Below are 23,584 nucleotides of genomic sequence, written 5' to 3' on the forward strand. Positions count from 1 at the left end.
GTCCACTAGAGCTCAAACCAGGTACAGGAAGCCATAAGAAACTGATTCTCAGCCTTGCGTTAAGGTTCTTGCCTGGGACATGGAAGACTTAATGCTCTGAAGCGTAGGTCAGGTCAAAGAGCCTCAGCTGGGAAAACAGAGGCTCACTCCTTATAAGCCATAACAGTGATTATTGCACATTTGGAAATGAGAGCAGTGTGGGACTGAACTCTCTGCTCCCCCTCAGTCAGAGGACAGCCCTGTTTCAGAGGAGTATTCCACCAGAAGACAGAGGCTACCTTCTTCTCCTCTTTCCTCACTTTTCTCAGAATAACCTGCCTATGGCTGGTGAGCCTCCAACTCTGAAATCATTCGAAGCTTCAGATCTCAAATTAGGTCAGTCACCTGCCTGACTGCCTCTGAAGGCTGAGATATTAAATACCTCTCCCCTCCTCAGGACTCACTCCTAGCAAGTTGACTGGGTTGTCAATTTGGTAGCCCTATTCTCCCCAAGTTGTGCATTCAGATAACTGATCCACTGAAGCCAATTAAAGTGTGTGGTTGCTGGGTGATTACAGCAGGCAGGACTACAACCTCAACCAATCACAGAATAGTAGAACAGTTTGGGGTGGAAGGGACCTTCAAAGCTCATCTGGTCAACCCACCCTTGAAATGAGCAGAGACATCTTCAACTAGATCAGGTTGCCCAATCCAGCCTGGCCTTGAATGTCTCCAGGGATGGTGCATCCACCACCTTTCTGAGCAACCTGTGCCAGTGTTTCACCACTCTCATTGTAAAGAATTCCTCACGTGTAGCCTGAATCTCTCCTGTTTTAGCTTAAAACTCATCAACACTGAGGGTATCTTGTTCTTTACTTGAAGCAAGGCATATAGCACCACGAGGACACAGACTATTGAAGCTAGCTGTGACAGTTTGTACCATCATTGCTCAAGGCCCCTCAAGACTGAGCAATGGTGGTGGGTTTCTGTTGCCTTTATACACAGATGGTCGGATAATTACTGCTGTCTTCCTTCATGATACAAACTGTGCGCTTACATTCTTGCATTGAACTACATATGCAAACAGGCTCTTCCTGAGGCTGCTTGCTGCTAAATTGGTGGCCCTGGCCTGAGTCCAGGTCTCCATTTCTGTATGATGCCAGCTATTCAAGGTGCCTGGAAGCGTGCAAAACTATTACGTTGCCTCCCCTCTCCTTCCTCCATGCCGGCTTCAAATCAAATGGAAGAATAAATCAACAGCTAGATTACTGCCGTAAGCACACACCTGCTGACACTTCATGCAGCTGTAATTGCAATGGGAAAGCTAAAGTGTATCATCAGGAAAGCCAACTTAATTAAAAGCAGTAAACATAACAGGATGTGGAGCACAGAAAGTAGCTCCCGTCATGCAACATGCCATGTGTCTAGATTGGCGGGGTTTCCAGCCTCTTGTAGACACACTGATGGAAGAAGTACTCTATAAGCTGTCTGTATAACAGCAAGAGAACATTGCTTTTTTATTGTTCTCATCTGGAACGTTTTTCAGGTTCTCGATAATGCACAACGATTATTATTATAGGCTCACCACCGAGCACATAAGGGCTTACATTCAAAACCTAGATGACTACAACTGTGTGATAAATACAACAAAATTTAAATGCAGAGGTGGAGAAGTGTGTGGAAATGCACAAGAAATTTATTTCAAAACCCATGAAAAACCACAAACAGAATACAATCAGCATTCTTCTCCATAATTAGAAAAAGAATCGACTGTTTCCATGTAGGGCAGGAACATGTTTTAAACATGAAAAATATAGCAAACACTCTTTTTTTTAGGTTTACATTAATGTTCTTATATTTATTTTAAACGAAAAAATAAACAGATTTAATCAACATAAATGAGTACATGTGCAGCTGTCTGCTGTATAAAGTAAAACTACTTTCCATGGGAGAAATATATTAGCCTAAAAATACAGCACAACCATCTGCACATGCTGGTAACATTAACTCAGGCCCTGCTTTGGATAAGAATTAGAAGAGTTTATAAGATAGCACTCCCCTATGCTTATTTTATTCTTCATATTTACCAGCAGCAATGGATAACATTTTCTTCCAGAGAACGTTTCTGTGCTTCTTCCTGGAGATCTTTCACCTAGTAGCACACCAGGGAACATTCAAAACACACTTAGACAAGGAACCCCGCGCAAAAAGTCAGTATTCAGGAAGTGGAAGCAGGTGCAGGCTACCAAAGAGGAGTTCAGAATCATCACATACACAAGTAGGTGTGAAGTTAGGAAAGCCAAACCTCACCTACAACAAGTGCAGCAGACGAGCTTCTACCACTACACAAGCAGTGGATTGTACCTGTGGACAAGCCAGAGAGCGGCAGGTACTATTTACTCTAACTTCAGCAAGGCTTTCCACACTGTATTTCATGATATTCTTGTACCCAAGTTTGGCCATGACAGTCTGGACAGGCAGAGAGCTAAATGGGTAAACATAACTGGTTGGATGGTGGAACTCAGAGGGCAGCGGTCAACTCCCTAGACAGTACTGGTAATTGGTGGTAGTACCACAGAGGTCTGGACCTGTCCTTTTGACAAGCATGATGCTCAGTTTGGTGACACAGCACCAGATTTGGAGATGGCACCAAAGTGGGCATCAGTCAATGACCTCTAGGGCAGGGCTACTGCTAAAAGATCTAGACTGGTTGAAGGAATGGCCTGTCAGGAACCTCATGAAATTGAACAAAGCCAAAAAGCAAGGTGCTGCTTGTGGGAAGGACGAATATCTTGCTGGCTGTGTGGCACTTCTGCTGAAAAGGCACTAGAGTCATGGTAGACAGCAAGCAAAATGTGAGCCAACCATGTGCCAAGACAGCAATAAAGGCCAGTAGCATCCTGGACTGTGTCAACAGAAGCCTAGCCAGTGCATCAAGGGAGGTAACTTAGCACCTTCCACTGAGCACTTGTCAGACCACATCTAAAAACCACCCATTAGGTTTTGACATCCTCAGTAAAAAGAATGAATTTAAGAAACTGGTCCCCAGCAAAGGGCCACCAAGATAGAGGCTGGGGCACTTGCTCAATAAGGAGAGGCTGAGGGACATGGGCTTGTTCAGTTTAGGGAAGAAGTGGCTTCAGAGGGACCCAAGAGCAGCCTGCTAATACCCAGGAGGGGGTTACTAAGAAGATGGAGGTAGGATCTTCCCAGTGGTGTAGGGTGGGAGGACAACCTCTGAGCAAGAGGTTTGACTGGAGGTCTCCTGAGAACCCTTTCTACCTGATCTATTCTCCAATTCTCTAACCAGAGTTACTCTATTTTCCTCACTACTTCTCTTAGAATATCACACTGTCAAAAAATTCAATGCACAATAATCCAAAAGGATGAGCTGAAATAATGTTAACTCAATACTGCGTAGCATCAAAACTCTTTTCTCCAAGTCAGCCAACCCCCTCCCTATGGGTGACAACTTCACTGACCCAGTGACATCAGCAATGGTATTTCTATTGCTGTGGACACGTGCTTACCACTCATACTCAAAAACATTTGTGCTGCTTTATAAATGTGCCTTGGAATCTGGAAAGGAAAGGATTAGAAACATTCAGGTTCTAGCATCTGGAATTTATCACCTTGTTAAAAGTTCCAGTGTGTTGGTAGCTAACAACAGGAGGAAAACTAAACAGAAGAGACCTATGGCATTGGTCAGTCATACCAGGGAACAATGAGGGAGACATTCAGTATCATTCTAATCAAACTACTCCTCATCAGCAAAACGTAAGGCAGCTTTCCCTTTACTATTCATTCCCAATTCAGAAGCTGAAAAAACAACTGGAGTATCTTAAGGGCTGCTGCCATCTGCATATAGAGAAGGTGGTTTCACAATCTAATGCATTCACTACGTCATTATTCACATTATTGCCACGTAAGAGAAGTATCCTGACAATCTCTTCCACCAACCATAAGCACTTTGGGTACATCTCAAATAAGACTGAGCTGGCTTATTGAAGTGAGAGTAAGAAGAGTATCCTTGCAGAGGATCAGAGTTAAGTCTGTTGAGACAGCTTTAATTCTGATTTGCTTTATGTCCATCCATGAAAGGAGATGTATGATCTAATTCTTTAAGCAACGCCAGGGATACTTGGCTTCCTGCTTTTCCAAATGATAAGAATTAGACTCCAATGACTAATTCCTTTCTCTGCTTTGTATTTGTTATTTTTTCCAGGCCACATAAACATTTTGCTGACACAGGAGAAAGGTATCTAACTGACAATATCTTGTGCTCAGTCAACTAGGATACGGAGAAATGGTCGGTTTAGTTAGCGAAGTAAGTTAAGAGCAGTCTTAGAAATTCTCTGTATCAACAGGAGAAGTAAGAAGAAGCAGGCACCTCCTAGGATGATGTGCCTACACAGAAGGGATAGGGCATATGGACATGCCACTTCAGGGATGCCTTGGTCCAAGCATGCCACGCTAGATCTGTGAACTCACACACAGGACTTGGTATTTCTGAGCTGACAAGCCAACCTTTTCATTATAACAAAGTGTCTCCAAGAGAGACGTGACATACTCTCAGTATGGGACAGAGATCACAGGGAAATCAGTAACAAGTATTGCATTGCTGGGTTTCATAAGTCTCCAAAGATAATCACAAGACCAAAGGACTGACTACATATGTTAACTGGGTAGAAAAAACTTCTGTCAGAAAACCAGTGATAGAAAGGAAGGGAATCTACTGTGAATTCATTCGACTAAATATATCTGCTTCTCATGGAGTGTTGCTCCAGAAATTGTAAGATAAAATAAAACCCATTTCACTACAGCACATCCCAGAGCTAGATTTGCACAGAGGAGACACTCTCAGGATAAAGTTACATATTATGTTTTTAGATGATTTAACATCTAACCATATGCTAATGGAGAGGATCCTATTCATGCCTCCTCCCCCACAATATGCAGAATACTCCCTTCCTCCCATTTCACCAGTGTTCGCCAAAAACCATACCAAGCTGATTCAACACTGACTCGAATGTGCTAAAATGAACAATGTTCTGTGGGATTAGCAAGTTGAATTAACTCAGTGAAGGGTCAAACAACTGCCAAAGCAATGGGACTTCACCCAAAGATATTAAGATTGGTGTTGTGCCTCTCCTCTACCTCCTACATACAGTGCAGGTAGGAAGCAGCTGGGGATCCTAGACACAGAAACTGAAATTGCAGAAGTAACAAAGTAGGAAACCGAAGATATCAATGACCTCCTATTCTTTTGATGCATGTCCCCTTTAAACCTACTGTACTCCCATGTTCTCAAATACCCTCTTTCCCGTCCCTTCCATATTTTCCACTTGTCACACCATATCTATCCCCTGAGCTTTACCATCCCCAACTCCTTATTGTCTTTCCTTGGCATTTCTTCTTCCTCACTTAGATTTGCAATCACAATAACTACAATAGCAATAATGTGACACTCATCGCCACTGCAGTAATCACCAAGCACACACAGATCCCACCCCTTTCCCCTTCCTTTTTCTATTTACTTACACTGTCCAGGAAACTGGCAATCACAACACTTCTATGCAGTGACTCAGATAACGGGGTGCTGCAGTAACTACCACAAACGCACACACTGTCAGTACACAACAGTTTTGCTTCCACATTAAAAGATCTCCCAAACCAAGGAACCAAGCAACCCACCAACACCATAGGCCCTCTCACAACTTCCTTCCTTCCAATGTTCAAAGGCGTGTGCAATTCCAATTAACCTCTTCTATGGACCAGAAGATAAACACACTGCTTTTCTACAGGATGGTCCGTGTCAGCGCACAAAGAAAACAGTAAGCTAGTTACTAAAAGGAAACTAATTAGAAAGCAACTTTTCATGCATCAGATCTATTGCACATAACAAGCCTCCCTTTTGTACCCTTTGCCTTTGCAGGACTCAGTATGTATTTACCTGTGACATGAAGAGTCTGAACTAACACTCAATACGCAAGCAGCTACCCCTTTGTATTACCAAGGGAGACAAACACTGGCTGCAAAAGCATGGGGGCAGAAACATAAGCAGAATATTGAGGTGATGATGAGTAACACACTCCTGAATGCCAAAGTACAGTGAGATGGCACAGTGAGATTTTCATAATTTCATAACATCTCAGCTTCTTTCCCACATTGCAGTAAAACAAAATAAAATGTAGGTGGAACCAAAGTCCTGTTATTGGTATGCAAAGAAAATGAACTTATTTAAATTCACCCATCTGTTCTGGCCAACCATTTATGAGTAATTCTCAACATTTCAGTCACCTGAAAAAAGGATAGTGAGTTCTAAGCACAAACACTTCCTAAGCAGATAACATTCAGGATCGCAGATGAATAAACCACACAGTGTTTAATTCTTTCAGTGAGCTTGCTTTCTTGCCTGGCTTCCTGACTGCTTTTTGTCTCTAGCATATCTCTCCTGTTTCTGGCAGATGAAGTGGAGGTGGAGAAGAAAAGGGAGGAAAGTTCTTGGGTAGCATTAGGATTACAATAATTTCCAATCTTTTAGCAAGGAAGAGCTTGCTCAGGGAACAGACAACCTAATGGTGCTACCTGCTTCTCCACTCCACTTTATGTGTTTAAACTTATGTTTATAGATGTTTGCAGTTATAAAGCTATATAATCCAGGTACAAGGTTTAGTACATTTACCTCCCTTCTGCCCTGAAATCCACAGGGAAGATACCTTCCACCCATGCATTTCCTCCACCTCTTTGTTGCTGCTGTGGGCAATTTAAAACAGAAAACTGCAGTTCAGAGAGAACCTCAATCAGGTACCTACAGGTCATTGACATTTGGGTCACACAAAGCCTGATGTGAATGTAGATGCCACTCATCAAAAGGACAATTATGCCATGGATAAGAAAATCGTCCTGACTCCCTAAATTAAACAACATTATTAGCAAAGGGACAAATTTACTTTCAAGGCATTCTTGGTATTCTGCCTGATTACCTGCCCTTGCTCAAAACAAAGGGAGAACTGTCCTCACATGGCTCTACTTTTGTTTCCTTTCAGCATTCTGAAATAAGAGCTGTTTAAGAAGCTGCATTTTGTTTTCAATTGGAAAGGTCCCTTGGATTGAGTGGTGGAACAAGTCTGTACACTTTTGTTCATATGGAGAAAGGGAAAGAGATGGAACATGAGGACAGAGGGAAGTTTATTGCATCATTTTTAAATTAGAAAAAGCATCTAAGAAGTTATGGGAAAAGTGTAAGCAGTGAAAGAACAACACTGTAAGAGCCTTCAGAATCTAATTCTCTCGAGCACTAGAAATCACAAAAAGGGAAGCGATGACTACTTACATATAATATGTAGGATATAATCCTTCAAAGTACCAGCAATGCTTTTTGGCCTCCGTACACTACAAAGGAAGGAAAATATGGTATTAATATTTACATAGGACAATGTACAATTATAAACACAAGCACAGAATATTTATACATTCCGTGACTTTGAGAAATTGGGAAAGGTTTATATTCCCGAAGATTTCCCAATCCGGATACACACAGCAACTGGGAAGTCAGGATACATTAATGGCAGCATGCCCTAACAAGGATCAGATCCCTTTGTCTGTGAGGCCACATAGCTTCCCCGATTCCCAAACACAGTCAGTACATTCCGTGCAGGCCCAGGATCCAGCTGCATGTATTCCCTGGCAGAACTGCTGTCTTAAAAGACAGCTCTTAAGAGAACTTAAGAGCCCACTCGTGGTCATAGTTACTTAAGAGACTTGCGAGGCACAACCAGTTTGATGACACTAAGCATAGGACTATCCAGTATATTCAGTAATTGCTGGGAATTATTCATCTTCTGGAAGTCTCTGGCATGCGGAGCCAGAGAAGGGAGATCTCATCCATCCCATCTCTTCTTCCTACAGCTTGGAAATATCTCAAGTGTTCATTAAAGTATGGGGGAAAGGAAACTGCTTTCTGCAGCCCAGGGGTATTGTTCTCTTTCGCAGACTGCCAGAGTATCCTTGTTAAAGGATGGAGACAAGGCGTTTTTTTCAGTGTGTGTGTGCAGGCGACGTGGGAAGTGCACATCATTACAGGCACTGCCAGAGCACAGACGGCAGCTGAGAACAATAGCAGGGCTTAAAACAGAAAACCAGATGTCAAGCCTGAACTCTATATACAAGGCATAAAATATTTCTGCATATCCCACTGACATCACTAGCATAGAATGCCATCTTCATTGCAGACACATCTCCAGGAGCTCCACCGCAAGCTGCATTATCCCATCACACACAGCCAGGACATTGTGGGACACCTCCACAGAGGAATGTCTTGCTGCGGTTTTAGCTACAATTCCCTCTGCTGCTCACACCTGACACCCCATGTGGGAGAGTGCTCAGCACACTGGCAGTGACTGTATCATCCTTCATGTTCACTTGGCAGCTCACCTTTAAATAATAGCTTGTGTAAGTTTATTAGCCTCCCTGAATCCCAGAATACTAAATGAATCCAGTTAAGACAAAGACAAAGTGGTTTTAGATCCCTGACTCTCATTCCTCATGAATAAGAAAGGCTGCAAGCTCTTTAATGAGCATCTGATGAGCTAAATCACAGACAGATCAATTACAGCCCATGAAGACAAACTGCTCTGGATTAAATTGTTAAAAGCAGTACACGAGGTGGGGGGAGGAGAAGGAAGACACTTTTGATCAGCGCAAAAAGGCCTTTCCGCTAATACAACAGGCTCACACCAGTCTTCAAGATGCACACGCTCCTGTTGAAAGGACTGGAGCTTTTTTCTTGGAATAAACAGAGAGGAATCTCAAATTGATGCTCCAGTCCAGGAAGTATATGGAAGGAAGTTCCATAAGCGCTGCTGGAGCAAGTGGTATTCAAAAATCTATCTCCACATTTGCCCTTTTCCCCTTCTTTTTTTCACCTCCTGCAAAGCATCCAACTTCATTACCCTTCCTTCCAAATATTTTCATCCCCTGGCTGTTTCCTCGTACTCTGAAGTCAGCAGTATGCCAAGTTTTTCTCTGTAGCACCCTGCGAATGTATATGCATTGTAAACCCAGCAGGTTTGCTGCCAAGTCAGTGTAAAATACTTTGGCTCTTCACCTTTGAAGGCTGCAGATCAGCAGGCGCTGGCTAAAATCCCAGTGCCTGCAGGTCGACCCCTTGGGAAGCCTCTTTTCAGAGCCCAGCTCAGGCTGTAGGCCGTTAAGTGTTTTTCCTTCCTGCTTCTCAACCAATATGAGTCACTGTTTACTTCAACAGCTTTAAAGCCTTCGTCAGTCTGGAGCATTTTAATTGATGTTTTCCCAGCAATGTTTCTGAGCACGTGGAGGCTGCGTACCCTTTACAAGTGTAAACGAGACATTTATATTCAGCACTCATTCTGCTCACTCTTCTCCCTGTATTTTAATCTGCTTTACAAGTTCTAAAATGAGTTGGGAAGATTCCTCCTTCCCACATCTCTCAAGTTGTAAGATTTCTGTTTCTGTCTCTTAATTCTCTGCTTCAGACAACCAGTATGCCTACTGCTGTCACAAGAAAGGCTCCAGCCTGGGAAAGTTGTGCAAGAAACAATTTCTTTTAGATTTACTGCACTGAAAGTGCTTCAGTGCCCAGACTTTGCTATTATACGGACCCTGGAACAGCAGGTACCAGTCCCAGTTCTGCCGCCTTCTAACATCGCAGTGCTATGAGTACTACATGGCAGTTGTTCAGCTCCCCTACACGAAATCAGGCAAACAAGCCAGTGGACCTCAGGTGTGAGCAGCACAGCCAAATCCGACACACATGACATGTCAAACAGATTTATACACACAGGGTGAACAATTGCCATCCCTCCTCAGTTGAAACGCCTACTGATCTCCATGGCAACTTAACGCCTGTAAACCCTGACATAAAGCAGAGGCTACTAACCACTGTCTCTACTGCCGGTTAGCAGAGCTCACAAGAATTCACTGCTGTGAGCAAGGCAAGAATGTCATTGCCTCTAAGGATCTGAGTGTCTTTAGCACTCATGTACCAGAGAAATGAACAGGGTAGCCAGGGCATGGATTAGTTTTTCCCATCCCACACACATCCACTGAAGCAGACTGTGATCATCTGTCTCCCACCAAGATCCACATTATTCTTCTGAGTGCTACTGGCCTCTTAGTTAAGCTGATGAAGAGCCATATAAGTGTGAGAGGGGTTGTAATCCACCAGCATCGGCTCTCATCCTCACGGAGCCTTTGGAGGATGATGTCCTTGTTTGAGACTATTAAACCCCCAAGAAACCCTATCTGGCAGCAACTCGCTGGAGTCCTCAAAACAGACACAAAGGGGAGATTACTCTTATCACTGCAATACAATAGGACCTCAGACACCAGCGTTGGTGTCCATTCTCCTAGCTCCTATATGATGACAGGCTGTACCTAAGAGTTTCTAACAAGCGTTTGTTCATGTCTTTAAAAAGCCATTTACCCATTCACTAATAGCAAAAAAAGTACGTTTATGGGTTTTAAACTGGCTTAGATATGGTCCTGCTGATGCTTTTCAGTTTTCTAGAAGGACTCTGCACATTTTGCTTATAAGATTCCTCTTTCTATGCCCTTTAACAATTGGACACAGATATAAAATATAAGAGTACATTCATTTTCCAAATAAATGACGCAGGTCTGATTTGGTGTCCATATGTAATCTTTAGGGAATTAATGGTATGTGAATTAGACAGATGCTTGAATACATTCCTTAAGATTCCATATTTGGAAAGAGAAAAAGCACACAAGACTTGGTTTTCTTGTTTGTTTGTTTTTAAATACACCAGCATCTGTCTCAGAGACCATTTTCTTTGACAGACTGCAGCAACACAAACTGCAAGCTGTCCTTTTCTGTGGCCTCTAAATTCATTCAGATTTCCTTTAAGAAATGAAATGTGCTTCCTGCCACAGTTTGAAATTGCAAATGTTACCACTGCTAGTAAGAACAATGAGGAGGAGAAGTTACTAAAACATTTACCAAAGACTGGTTTTGATCATGCCGTTATATATAGAATGTAAATACACAGGTATGCACATGGCGTGGGGGAAGACAGAGCAGGCAGCCTGCTCACCAAGTGTCAGATGGTACTCTACAGATCATTAGCTATGCTTTGCAGGGGTTGCAGAAATACTATCTCTAAGCAGGAATATCCTCCCCGTTGCACATCATTATCTTCCAGTCCACAGGACAATAAAAAGAAAACAGAGCTGATCAATTAAGTACTCTTTGTAATCAAGAGAGCAGTGGATTCACGCCCAGTGCTTTTACTGGAGGTTGGAAATTAATAATGGAAAAGTAAAAACAATTAGTACCCCATCTGCAGGCAGTAAATACTTTCCAGTAGGACTATAGCTCATTTTTGTTACGAGTACCAATGAGAAAGCAGCCAACAGTGGACAAATGTGTTTGTGGAGGGCAGAGGGAGGGCGATTGCTATCTGTATGCTGAAGGGACACTCAGAGTGAGCTTGTGACATTTGCTCAAAGCCATATTCTGTTAAGAGGCACAGGTCTGCTATCAATCACAAAGTCAATGAAACCCTATCAGTTATCAGCAACTGAGGGTGAGGCTCCTTTTAAGCCACACAAAAAAACCTAGATGACACGCACAATTTCCATGACATACTACCGTTATAAGGATTCAAATAGGTAGATTCATTAGAAAAAAAAACAACCCAAACCATAATTGACAGAGTGACTCGCCACACTGATGTGGCAGAAATGGCTCCTAGTATGCTGGGGTGACCCACTTAGTGCTGTTGCCTCCCTATCAACTGGTTATATGCTATACATCAGTAGAGTGCAAGTGGATCAAAATGTCATTCTTGTGGTGACAGCCTCTGAGGCTCTGCTAGGATTAATTCGTAGATGAACAGGAAGAAAAAGAGTTAAAAGTATCCAAGGCATGGAATAGGAAAGAAGAGTTAAAAGTATCTGACATGGAACATTATTTCTGAGGACCACACAATCCTGTTCCAACCTACACCCAATACTCTGTCTTCCACACAGCTAGATCAAACTAGAAATTGAGGAAATGGGAAGGACCACACCTTTCTGACCAGATGGCTCCACAGCATCTGAGAAACAACTGGCTATACCTGCTGCCTCTGTTACAGAATGACAGTTGCAAAACTCACTCGCACACATCTTTCTTTCCCAGTTTTACTGGTCGCTGCACCTGGCAAGTATTTGATGAAGCCCAGAAAAAAAGAATGGGACAGTCTACAGTGCAACTCCAGGCTAAATAATCAGTTCCAGAAGGTACATTAATGGCTAGGAATCACAATGCTTTAAGGGATCTGACCTTTAAAATTGTATCAGTTTTCAGAACACTATCCATTTCAGTGCCTAGACAAGAGCTGAAAGCATTATGAGCTACAAGCTGCTCATTAGATGTGGTGCACTGAAACCAGAAGGACTTCTGCATGCTGAAAGTTTGAAAGATTGGATTTACAGAGACAAGAATATGAGTATACTGCTCTTCCACAGCCCAGAAAAGGGCAAAATATCATCCACTAGAGACAACACATGCCGAAACTGAGAAGTGTAGCCTAAGGGTGAAAACGTTTCACTGGAGAAAATACATTTCATTTTAACCTTGTCTGATTCTATCTAAATTCATCCCTCCTCCTTCCCCAGTGATGCTAACAACTGAGGGTAAAAGCAGCCCATCTCCACACTATTTTAGGAAACTGAGTTTGCAAGCCACATTACCAGTGATTTCAAGACATGCTCTTGTCACAAAAGACAGAAGCAAGTCTTACTAAAAGCCAGGATTATGCTAAGGTATTTTTACTAACTAAGGTAATAAGGAAACAGCAGGAAAGTCTTGTATAAAAGGATGCTGATCCTTTACCAAGCCTTCCCTCCCATGTAACCATAAACAGGACAAAAATCTATTCCAGATATACAGCCATTTCATCAAGACCAAGATCACAAAGTCATATAACTTGCAGTATAAAGAACGATTTTAATGTATTTCAGAAGGAGGTGTTACTGGCCAGTCTTTTAGGGCTGTTCTCCAAGAAAGAACAGAATATTTCCCATACAGGATTCTTAGAAGAAGCACCTTTTCCACTTTGAATTAATCAACGTGCATTTTGCAACAGTAAAAATTTCAACACAAACAGCAATTTCTTATTAGTTTTTCTGCCGCTCAGAGCACATGCATTAGTCATCATAGTTTTATTTTGAATTAATGTGGACTGTACATTAGATAGCCTCCCATCAAAAAGCGTTACTTTACATTTAGATCTATTAACCTTTCCCACAAAAGAAGTACAAACTATCCCTTGCATGCAATTTCATTTCAGGAGCCTGACTCATTATTTTAACTCTTTTTTGCCATTATGCAAGAAATCGCAAATGCACTTCAGTCCTAGAACAATAGTTTCAATTGAATATAACCCTTTCATCAGTCTCCAAAGGGGATGGGGGTAAGGAAATGCAGGAGACCCTCATGTTCCATAGCTCAAAGTCAGATACCGGGTGATCGGCGAGCGGCTGGGCTCCCGTTCAGCACCGCGGACAGCAGCCTCCCACTGCGCTCCGCCCCGCCGCACGGGTGTAATCCATCACCCGCACCGCACTCGGCAAGGTGTGCGGGAGGCACCGCACCTGCTAAACAGCTCATGGCATATGTGAGCGCTAATTGAGACATTAATAACTTATCGACACACAGAACATCTCCAGCTGGAAGGGACTCAGAAGGATCAGTGAGGCCAACTCATCCACTCCTTGCAGGGTTACCTAGAGCTAAACCAGATGATTAAGAGCATCACTCAGACTCTCCTTGAACTCTGACAGGCTTGGTGCTGTGACCACTTCCCTAGGCAGTCTGCTCCAGTGACCGACCACGCCTTTCAGTGACAAAGGTTTTCCTAATGTCCAGTGTGAATTTACCCTGATGCAGCTGCATTCCATTTCCTCGTATTCTATTGCTGGTCACCACTGACTCATAATCAAATTGCTCAAACGCCCATTGACTGTCTTGGATGGAACAACTGCACCAAATCATCTTCAAACTGTTTGGGAAACCATAGGTGTGATAATTACTGGAGTTGCTATGTGAAATATCTAGCTTGGATCTCCATCAGAATGTCAAGCCAGATGCTTATGAAAGTGATGAGAGATCCTCAGTACCAGAGAAGGTCAGGACATGCTTTACCTTCTTACTTCTACACCCATAAACTCAGCAACATTTGCACAAACCTAAAAGCTGGGTGGTTTTTTTTTTTACACCTTCCTGGTGGAACTGACCCTACACTGGAAGTTCTAATGGCAGACTTGAAAGAAAGCATGAGGCATGACACATATTGAAAGCATTTTCACCTAAGAAGAGCAAAAACCATTCAACATTCCATTGGAGTCTGCAGCTTCAAGGGGGTAGTGGTAGCTGGTTTTGGTTCCAAATGGAAGGAAACAGATGTAACATTTTCCCAACTCTGCTAGAAGCAGTTGATCTGTTCCAAATGATACTGGGCAGGTTCCACAGCTCCAAAATTTAATTTAGCTTCTTCTGCACTTACTCTGTTTCCTTTCATATGTGCATGAGAAATAAAACCAAGGTTATTATTTGCATTCTTTAACTACAGAACAAGTCATAAGGCACCTTATAAAACAAGCCATAAAATAGGGTGCATGGGGAAAAGGGATCATTTGTCAGGAATTGAAATGAAAATCATGCCAAGAGTGAGGATATTCACTATTTCCACCCTCAGTCTCATTAAAAATGAAAGAAAACAAATACTATGATCTATAGTGTATAAATATATAACATATATATAAAACAAATACTATGACAGCAATACAATGATTTTACTTTTAAGCCTCTCATGAACATAGGTAGCACTTTCAGTGTCAGCATCAAGACATGCATACCAAACGCACTTTCCTTTGACTAAGGACTGGAAGCTTGATTCATCTCCAGCCTGAACCCTAATAGGAACCTACTCCTCACAGGAACTTACTCTATCTAGAGTACTAGTAAGAGCAAATTACAGATTTGGGTTTCCCCCAGTTTTTCTAAAACCATGCCAGCATTCATTCCCTTCAGTTCATGCTGAACTGGCAAATTTGCCTGTTTCCTATGTACATTTCATTCTTCTTTTTACCATCCCAAGAATGAAAACAACCTTTAAATTACCTAGTACTTAAATCCTCAGGGGCTGCCTTTCATCTCCCATAAGAGAAAAAACAAAGCAAAGAAAGACCGAGCAAAGGAAGACGGATTCAGAACTCAATTTTCTCAGTCATTTGCAGCACAGACAAGATTGAGGTAGAAAAACACTGCTACATACAGATGCTGGTTAGTTAAGCTATGACAGCCCATCAAAGGCTGCAGGAAAATAGATTTCTCTAATGGTCTCCAGGACTCAGGGCAGTTGCTTTGGGAGTTCCTAGGCTTTGTTCTGTTGATGTTATGCATCCCCCACACGCTCATTTGTTCCGCAGAGAGCATGCGAACAGGCCAGAGCACAGCTGCATAATCACAGCAACTCTTGCTCCTCTCTCTACTATCCTTATTTTTCATTCTTGACATTTAATCCAGTGATGCACACCTTCCACAGATCCTTCTTATGAGCAGTCACTGGAAAACAACTTCTTTTTTTACTCAACTGAGACTTTTCCAGTTTTCAGAGAGATTTATTCCAACTCTGCAACTACTGGATCAAACCCCTTTGTACTCTGAAGTCCTGTAAACATGTGTAACACTGAAGGCAGCGACTCCTCATTCTCAAGAAACAAGATGCTGAGTTTATGACTAATCACACACCTAGTGCAGGGAACAAAAGAAATCGATAACAATGAAATATCATCTCAGTGCATACCTCCCCTGGAAGGTATGCAAGGCCAAGGCAAGTTCTCACCTTCAAGAGGGTATTCTGGAAACCCCTCATGTTTAGTGTCAGATTGTTCTTAGGAGCATCTGCTCATTTTAAATCAGATTAAACACATTATGTGTGTATTAAATAAATGAGCATCTGACTACAATAGAGATTAAAGAGGTTACCTTGGAAACATTCTCATATTTGAAAACCAGTTTCTAAAAAAAATCCAGCAACTCAGGTTCCAGGTATTTGAGCAGAAGCATCCACTTCAACACTGCCAGGGGGAAGATTTGCTCTTGGCCAGCTCCCACCTGCTTAACAGTGAATTGTCAGATGCTTACCTACAGGTATCTCCATTAACAGCCATCATTACTGTGTCATTCACATCCTCACAAGGCATCTCAGTCTCTCAAGGGAAAAGCACAGATGTATAATTTATGGCACAAATCCAGTCTGGTTTAATGACCAAACTGAGGCTGGAAAAACAGTTCTAAAGGAAACTTCAATGTAGCTAGACAAAATCAACTAGACTAACCACCTTGAAATAAACACTGAAACTCACACAGGAACACAGCAGAGGTAAATGTGGTCTTGTCTGCAAGACCAGCTCATTGAACAGGGCTGCAATACTGCGGAAGCCACAATGCTACAATATGATCATCTCCATACTGTCATCCAGAAAACCATTTGCTTTGGAACTCAGTTCCTGGAACACCGGGAGGAGTTTATATGTTTGGGTTCATCCAGGCTAATAATCAGGTTTTTCTATTCTTGCAGTCTATTAAACTTCCTACTGATTGGCAGCAAACACACTTCTTTCTCAGGCCAAATTTCTCCTCAAAGAAAGAAACAGCAGAAGAGTTTGACAGGGTGTAATTTGTATTTATTTAACAAGTCAATTCAAGCTCTCAGGGGGATGCTCTACTGTGGCTTTTGGGCAGACACTGACCAGGTAGACTGAAACATCAATGCCTTTTAAATTAAACTAAGAGCCTAAACTGGCTCCTACTCAGACAGTCCAACAGTGACAGCATATGATTATTAAATTCCATCGAGACGAATCCAACAGCTGTACCTCACAACTACTTATTTGAGCAGGAAGAAATACTGCACATTTGTCCTTGGAGTATTTCCCATGAAAAGACTGTAATAGAAAATAAATACTCAGTTCTTTCTGGCAAGTAACACTGCCTACTACTGGCAAAGCATTTTTCCAAATGAAGTAACTTCCTACCCAAGACCGTAACATTTGCTTTTCTTCTCTTAGGAGCCGGAATGTACTTAAACAATAAATCTCCAGTGTCCCAGTTTGTCAAACTTCAACATAACCCACTAAGAGTGTTGACAAATCTCTCCATTTAAGTCAAAAGCATACTAACATTTGGCATGTTTCTAAAGGGATCATTTTCTTGGTTTGAGTGATCACGTGAGTTTTTCCACATTCAAAGTACCTCCCTAGAAGGGGTGGGGAAGAATCTACTGCAGGTTCCAAAGGTGCCCCTTCAGATAGAGATACTGGATACACATAACCATAAGTACTTGAATTATCTCTTGGTATAGGAGCCATGTCTTGGCTCAAACTGCTTTTCACCCCTCAAACCACCTGCTTCTTAGCTTGATGAAGGACATGCTGGATGGCTTTTTGCATGTCTCCTCTCTTGTTCAATCACGGCACGCTCCTCACTCAAGCATCCATCCATTTATGTGGATTTTCTTGGATCTCATCAAGCTTTAAGCTTCCTCTAGTAACAGTTACAATGCAAATTTTCTAGTTATCACTATTGGACCTCTAGTTACCCCTCTTGTGGCCAGCGGTTCATCTTCATTTTCTTTATTCCTGCTTGCAGATGATAGATCCTACTTGTACGTGAGGAAGTTACTTGATGAGACACGAAGAAAAGTTGGGATGCTGTAGTGAATTCCACTCGTTCCTTTGACACAGACATCAAAAATCTCTTTACCAAGGTTATCGCCTCACAAAGAATACCTGGGGTTACCTCAGGGACATTCTGCAGCTGAGAACTGCAAGAGTGAGGCGAGGCATAAACGAAACATTCACTCTCCACTAAGATGTGGTCTACACTCCAAAAAACCTCAAGATCCCTGCCTGGAGGTATTGCTACGGATGGATAATAGTGTGATATATGGCCATGAATGTTTAATTTATAAACCTAGCAGCTAGAAAATTATTCAACTAGACTGAAAGTGCTGAGGATTTTGATAGCGTCTGCCCACAATAACAGATGGAAGTAGCATTGATAGCTTAGAAATGAGCACAGACACACTTGCATATCTGGTCAGTGTCAACAGCGTTGCATAAATTGAACTTCTGGAGAAAGTTCAATCCCTATGCAAGCAGTGGGCAACTCCAGAAGTATCCAGGGCATTGCTCCTGCTTCCACAGGACGTGGCTTGGCTTGCTGCCCCTCTCTTCACAGGCCTGCCAGCTGCTCTTCCAAGCGCTACAGGGTTCATCCCAGAGGGTAAAGAGCACCACAGAACAAAGGCACTAAACCAGCACCATTCCTACAGTTTTCCAGGGCAGTTCTGTGCAGGCAAAGGAACCTTTACACTGCAACTACAAATTGAAACTCATGGACGGGAGAAAGAAATGCAGGAGGAGCAACAGGGCAGACAAGTGAGCAAGAGAATGATGTGTCCAGACAACCAGCAAGGTGAGAAAAGGCATAAAATCTGGTGCTAATTCTTTCACCAGGGTGTACACCAGTTAGAGTTAGCAGGTAAGAAGCAGAGAACCAAACCAGAATCATACAGAGTTATCTCCTATGACCCCATGGGTGTAGTTTTCAGGATGTGGATTATCCAGAAGGACATCAGATCGTATCCTCTCCTCCCTTCTGCTCCTCAGAAACAAAACCATCAGGCTGCAGAAGAGACTAACTGGAACAAATGGCACTGACTGAGCCAGTCAAAGCTTCTTCCCAACCCTTTTCCAAACAGGCCTGAGAGGTCAGAAACCAGCAGGGTGGCAGCTGAGGACATCAGAGAGGCAGATTATGAATGACAGGCAACCATATAGGAATGACAGCATCTTGTAAAGGGTGAGGGGACAACTCCACTGGCAGATGACTGGTGGGGCTCTCCTCCATGCAAGGCAGCAGTTCCCATTTTTTCACCTCCAACTGAGTTTCAAACCAGGAGCTCTTTCTGACATGGAAGCATGACACCATGAATTAGCTACAGCTCCTCACTCCAGCCCAGGGCAGAAACCTTGTTATCATCTTCCCACAGCACAAGGCAAAAAAACCCCAACCCTTTCCTTTATAGTGTGCTTAGCCTTTAATCTGGGAAAGGCAAAGCCTGGCACCTCACCACTGGAAGGCTGCTTGCCGTGACATTGTTCATTCTCAATGAAATGATGAAAATTTAAATGTAGCAGTGCCAGCTCATGTCAATAAAGCCATGTTTCTCTAAAGCAGCAGAATTCTTTACCCCAGTTTACAGACCCCCAAATCAGACATCAGATACCAAATAAAGCCTCAGTCCTTCAAACATGTGAAGGAGACTCCATATTCGAAGAGCAGCCTGTGTTACCACCGTTCCTATTCACGGTAGTGAAGTTTAAGCATGTGCACAAGTGCTAGGGGGAAGGGGTTTGGCTTTGCCCTTAAAGTTTTAAGATACCCAGTAAGAACAGCAAAACACCTCTCTTATTTGTTTCCATTCAAATTTAGAAACATACCAACATATTTTCCAAGTTCTTAAAGGAACGGCTATGCATTCCCACATTTTTCTGAAGTTGCATGCAGCCTAAGGAATAAATGTCTTGCCATGAGCTGGGTCACATAAAAAGACAAAAAGAATTGGAGCACATCTCTCTTCAGTTAGAGGAAAAAGACATTCCTGCTAAATTGCTTCCAAATAAACAAACAATGCACTTATGTCTGGCTCCTACAGTTGCACAATGGCAAGGCTTCTAAGGAGCATCTTCTTTGTACTTTCAGAAAGGGTAATGTTTCAGATTGAGCTTCCTCTCACTCACCCCTGCATTTACCATGGGTTTAGACAGACTATTGAAAAGGCCACAGATCAAGCAAAGACCTCACTTTTTCCCTTCAGTGACGCTTACAGCTGCTGTTTCTCACTACAGTTCCAACTTCAAGGCAACATCCTAACTCCTTGTGAGGAATATTAATTCCAGGTGCTCAAAAAGCACCAACAACAAATGCTGTGATATCCATTCTCCCCCAGTACCACCTCCTAACCTCCCCTCTGCACCCGCAGAGCTGCCTGGTGCTGTGGGGGAAGGAGAAGCCTGAATCCCTTTGGTACGAGGGCAAGATGCCACCTCATGGATCCATGCTGACCTTTTGTTTTAAAGCGTGGGCTCTGCTTTGTCATTCCTGGCTCATGACCATGCGACTTCTGGGAAGAAACAGGAGCCACTGGACTATTAAATGATACTTAAGAAACACTTCTACAATCATGCTCTTAAGCCTTCTTAGCTTGATTTTAGGGCCTCATCCAAAGATTGCTGAACAGAGTGCCTGGCTATGGACTTATGCTGATGTCTCTGGCTAGGAGCATAAAACATAAATACAAGAGAAAATTGCTTTGCTGCCATCGATCTTTATGTAAAGCTCAGACAGATGTTACAAGCAGTAGGGCTTTTAAAGGAGAGGGCTGACCATGGAAAGTGCCAGTTACCTCACCATGTGCCGAGGTGCCACTAAAATCCCCAGAAAGTCATATCAGCAGCAGACTAAGGGGCCCACATAACACTGAATAAACTCCTAGGCTGCCCTCGGTACTATTTGTTTTATGGATGCTTTTGTTCAGCAGGGCCTTTTTTTAATTAAAACCAAAAAGCCAGCCTCTTGGGGGATCTATTTTCCTTTCCTCTTCTGACTTCAGCACAAACACACTAGAAAAATTATAGCCACAGTACAAATAAAAATAGCTGAAGAACTTGCAGCTGTTGTTAATTTCCCAAGTATTCAACATTGCCCATTTAATGATGGAACAATATGCTCTAGTTTCAGTCCTGGCACAAGGCTAGCTGAGCGGGAGGCAGATATTTTAGCTCGTGAGAATGCCAAAGGCAAGTCAGACTACAGCAAGCAGAGAAAGGGCAAGAGGACAACGTGATCTACATCACTGGACATCCACACCAGACATTTTCTCCTGCTTTTTCTTTCTCATGTAAAACTATCAGTCAACTCAACAACTGACTAGATGAGGTTCACAGACTTACTATTGCATATAGCAGGAAAAACATGTGCCTAAAAAATTCATGCAGTGCAAAACATTTTTTACAGATGAAAAGCTGATTTTTTTTTCTTTCTATTTTAAGTATCAAGTGTTTCTGATGTTAAATGCACTACACAGAGAGGTTTCACTTGCTTATCTCACTGAATAAAGTTCTTAACCAACTTGTCTATAGTCTGGATGAGTGGATTTCCCTCCTTTAGTACAGAACAAAGTAATAAAGTACTTGGTATTTGTAGAGAACAGAAGGGAAGTAAAACATGCCTCTTAGGCTTGGCAAGGAGAATCTAGAAACTAAAACCACATCTAAATACTAAAACCACTTTTGAAGAAGTCACATGCAGTAAAAATGCTTATTAGTTACATCTCTTGCAGCTCTGTACTCCTTTGCTAAGTACCTTCTCATGCTTATGTTCTTACAAAGTAGCCTGAGCAGAATTAGTAGAGACAATGCTCATATACATATATATATATATACACATACACACACAACATCCATGAGTAGCAGTGAAGTACAAAAGATTAAGACTAAGGTATAGGAGTAAAAATCAAAAGCTTGGAAGCGACAGGGAAATTGGGAAACTCTTGATTACACAGAGCTTCTATTTCTGTTGGGCTTCATTTGTGCTTTTATGCATGTTAATCAGGCAGATTGAGGTCATAAAGGCAGAGCATTCAGCAGGTAGTATTTAGTGGAAAAAAATGCATTCCCCTCTTGTTAAGGGCCCACTGGCAGCATAAAACGTAAAACACAATAAGTAACGGTTTTAAAGAGGACCAAAAAAGAGAAACTTTTAAAAAGTCAAAGCTTGCAACGCTACCAAGACTCCTCTATTATGCTTAGATAGAGTTTTATCTACTCCAGGGAAGGGAAAACAAAACACAAGGCTCCAACAACCCAGCCTTTGGCAAGACTTCCCCACCATTGGCCAAGACAAGCAGCACTATCCTTCCCTGCGAAAGCAAAGGCTCAATCCAGCACTCCAGAGATCAGACTCTAGTTCGCATCTCTCTATCACATCAAATAAACCACCGGGTGAACGTGACTGAGGTGGGGAAGATGGGTTGGGTTGAAACAGTTTCACACGTGGCCCCTGTGCCTTCTTGCAGGTAAAGAATAGGGTGACTTTAAACCAAAAGCAACCAAAAGTGCACATGCAGCAAAACACATTGCTGCTGAGCACTTAAGGGCGGGCAACTCAACAGCACTGTGCTCCTACCCTCAGTCCTGGGGTGGAAAAGAGCAGCCAGGTGATGTGGGGAAATCTTCTGCCAAGGAACAAAGCAGTGATGAGAGTTGTGGAGAGCCTGCTGGAAACAGATTGGTCTCCAGCTGTTCCTTGGGCTTTTGAGGTCTCCCTGGCCTCATCCTGCCCATAGAAGTTGTCTGGTCCTTCCTGCTCCCTTCCTCCTGCTATTTAACAGAGTAAAGCCATATCCCTCTGGTGTCTACAAAGACAGCAGTGATACAGCGGAACTCACTATTCATGTTAGAGTAATTGTTCCGGCTTTCTTCAGCTTGCTCCCTGCATGCATGTCTGCTCCTGTGACAGAAGATGCCTGTACATGTTAGGCCACATCACAGAACAATAAACATATGAAAGCATACAGGCACCTATGCAGCCAGGTAAAGACCTATAGGCTATAGTCCCGAGGTCGAAAAGACAGGGCCTTCATGGTTTGAAGCAAACGTGGCTGCTACTCAACATTCTCAGACAGGGTCCATCTGGTACATACTTCTCTTAGAAGGTATCACCTTGTTAAAACATTTCATTTTCTCGCCAAAGAAAGAAACTAGACGATAGAAGTTATCTTATTCAGTCTTTACATTTAGTATTAGAGCTACCAATAATGTAAGCAACTCCCTCTGACACAGAACAACTGCAGAACCAGGTAAAGCAAAACAAGCAAGGAAAACAGAGGAAACATCTCCACAAACAGGAGAATCACACACCTGGCTTCACAGCAGTGCTGTTCCACACACTTGCAACTTGAAAGTGATGCATGGAAGGGATGAAACCAGACCCTAGTCATTGCTGAGCTCCCACAACTCACTTAACACAGAGGTTTCAGAAAGAAAACTTAACTGGTATTACACTAGTATGAATGGACCCCACACCTGCACAACCAGGTAGCATCAGCATGCGTCTGGACTCATGCTATCAGTGGTACTCGTATGACATTTTGGAAACTTCTACTGGTTACTTTTACAACTAGAGGATGTTCTTTACACTTCAAGCCTAGTTCAGCCAGAAGCTTTCAGTGAGACTTCAGGGCTTTCAACTATAGTACCAGGTAATGCAACTAAAGGGCTAACTACATTTTCAGTACAGTGGGAGGAGGAGTGGGGGGAAGAAAACCCCACACTATGAAGCTGTTTTACCATGGCCCCATGTTCATAAAACCAAAACCCTGCATCCAGAATGACTACACCTGTGAGATAACTCAATGACTTCTCCCAGCACATCCACATGGACCGCTCTTGGAACAGTACAATGTTCATTTAAATAAAAAGAAAGGAAAGG

At 42.6% G+C, this 23,584-nt stretch overlaps 1 protein-coding gene across 1 annotated transcript in view; it reads right to left on the reverse strand.

The window, feature by feature from the left end:
- Positions 1-23,584, reverse strand: part of VOPP1 (VOPP1 WW domain binding protein) — a 62,362-nt gene that overhangs the window by 13,474 nt on the left and 25,304 nt on the right. Inside the window, exon 2 of the mRNA XM_057431282.1 lies at positions 7,316-7,374. Coding sequence (XP_057287265.1) covers positions 7,316-7,374 — 59 coding nt within the window. The remainder of the gene's footprint in view (positions 1-7,315; positions 7,375-23,584) is intronic.

Source organism: Pezoporus wallicus, unplaced genomic scaffold (genome assembly GCF_028554395.1).
Source record: "Pezoporus wallicus isolate ANWC-B61680 ecotype Strahan unplaced genomic scaffold, APGP_CSIRO_Pwel_v1 scaffold_11491, whole genome shotgun sequence".
In the NCBI taxonomy this organism is placed as follows: domain Eukaryota; kingdom Metazoa; phylum Chordata; class Aves; order Psittaciformes; family Psittacidae; genus Pezoporus; species Pezoporus wallicus.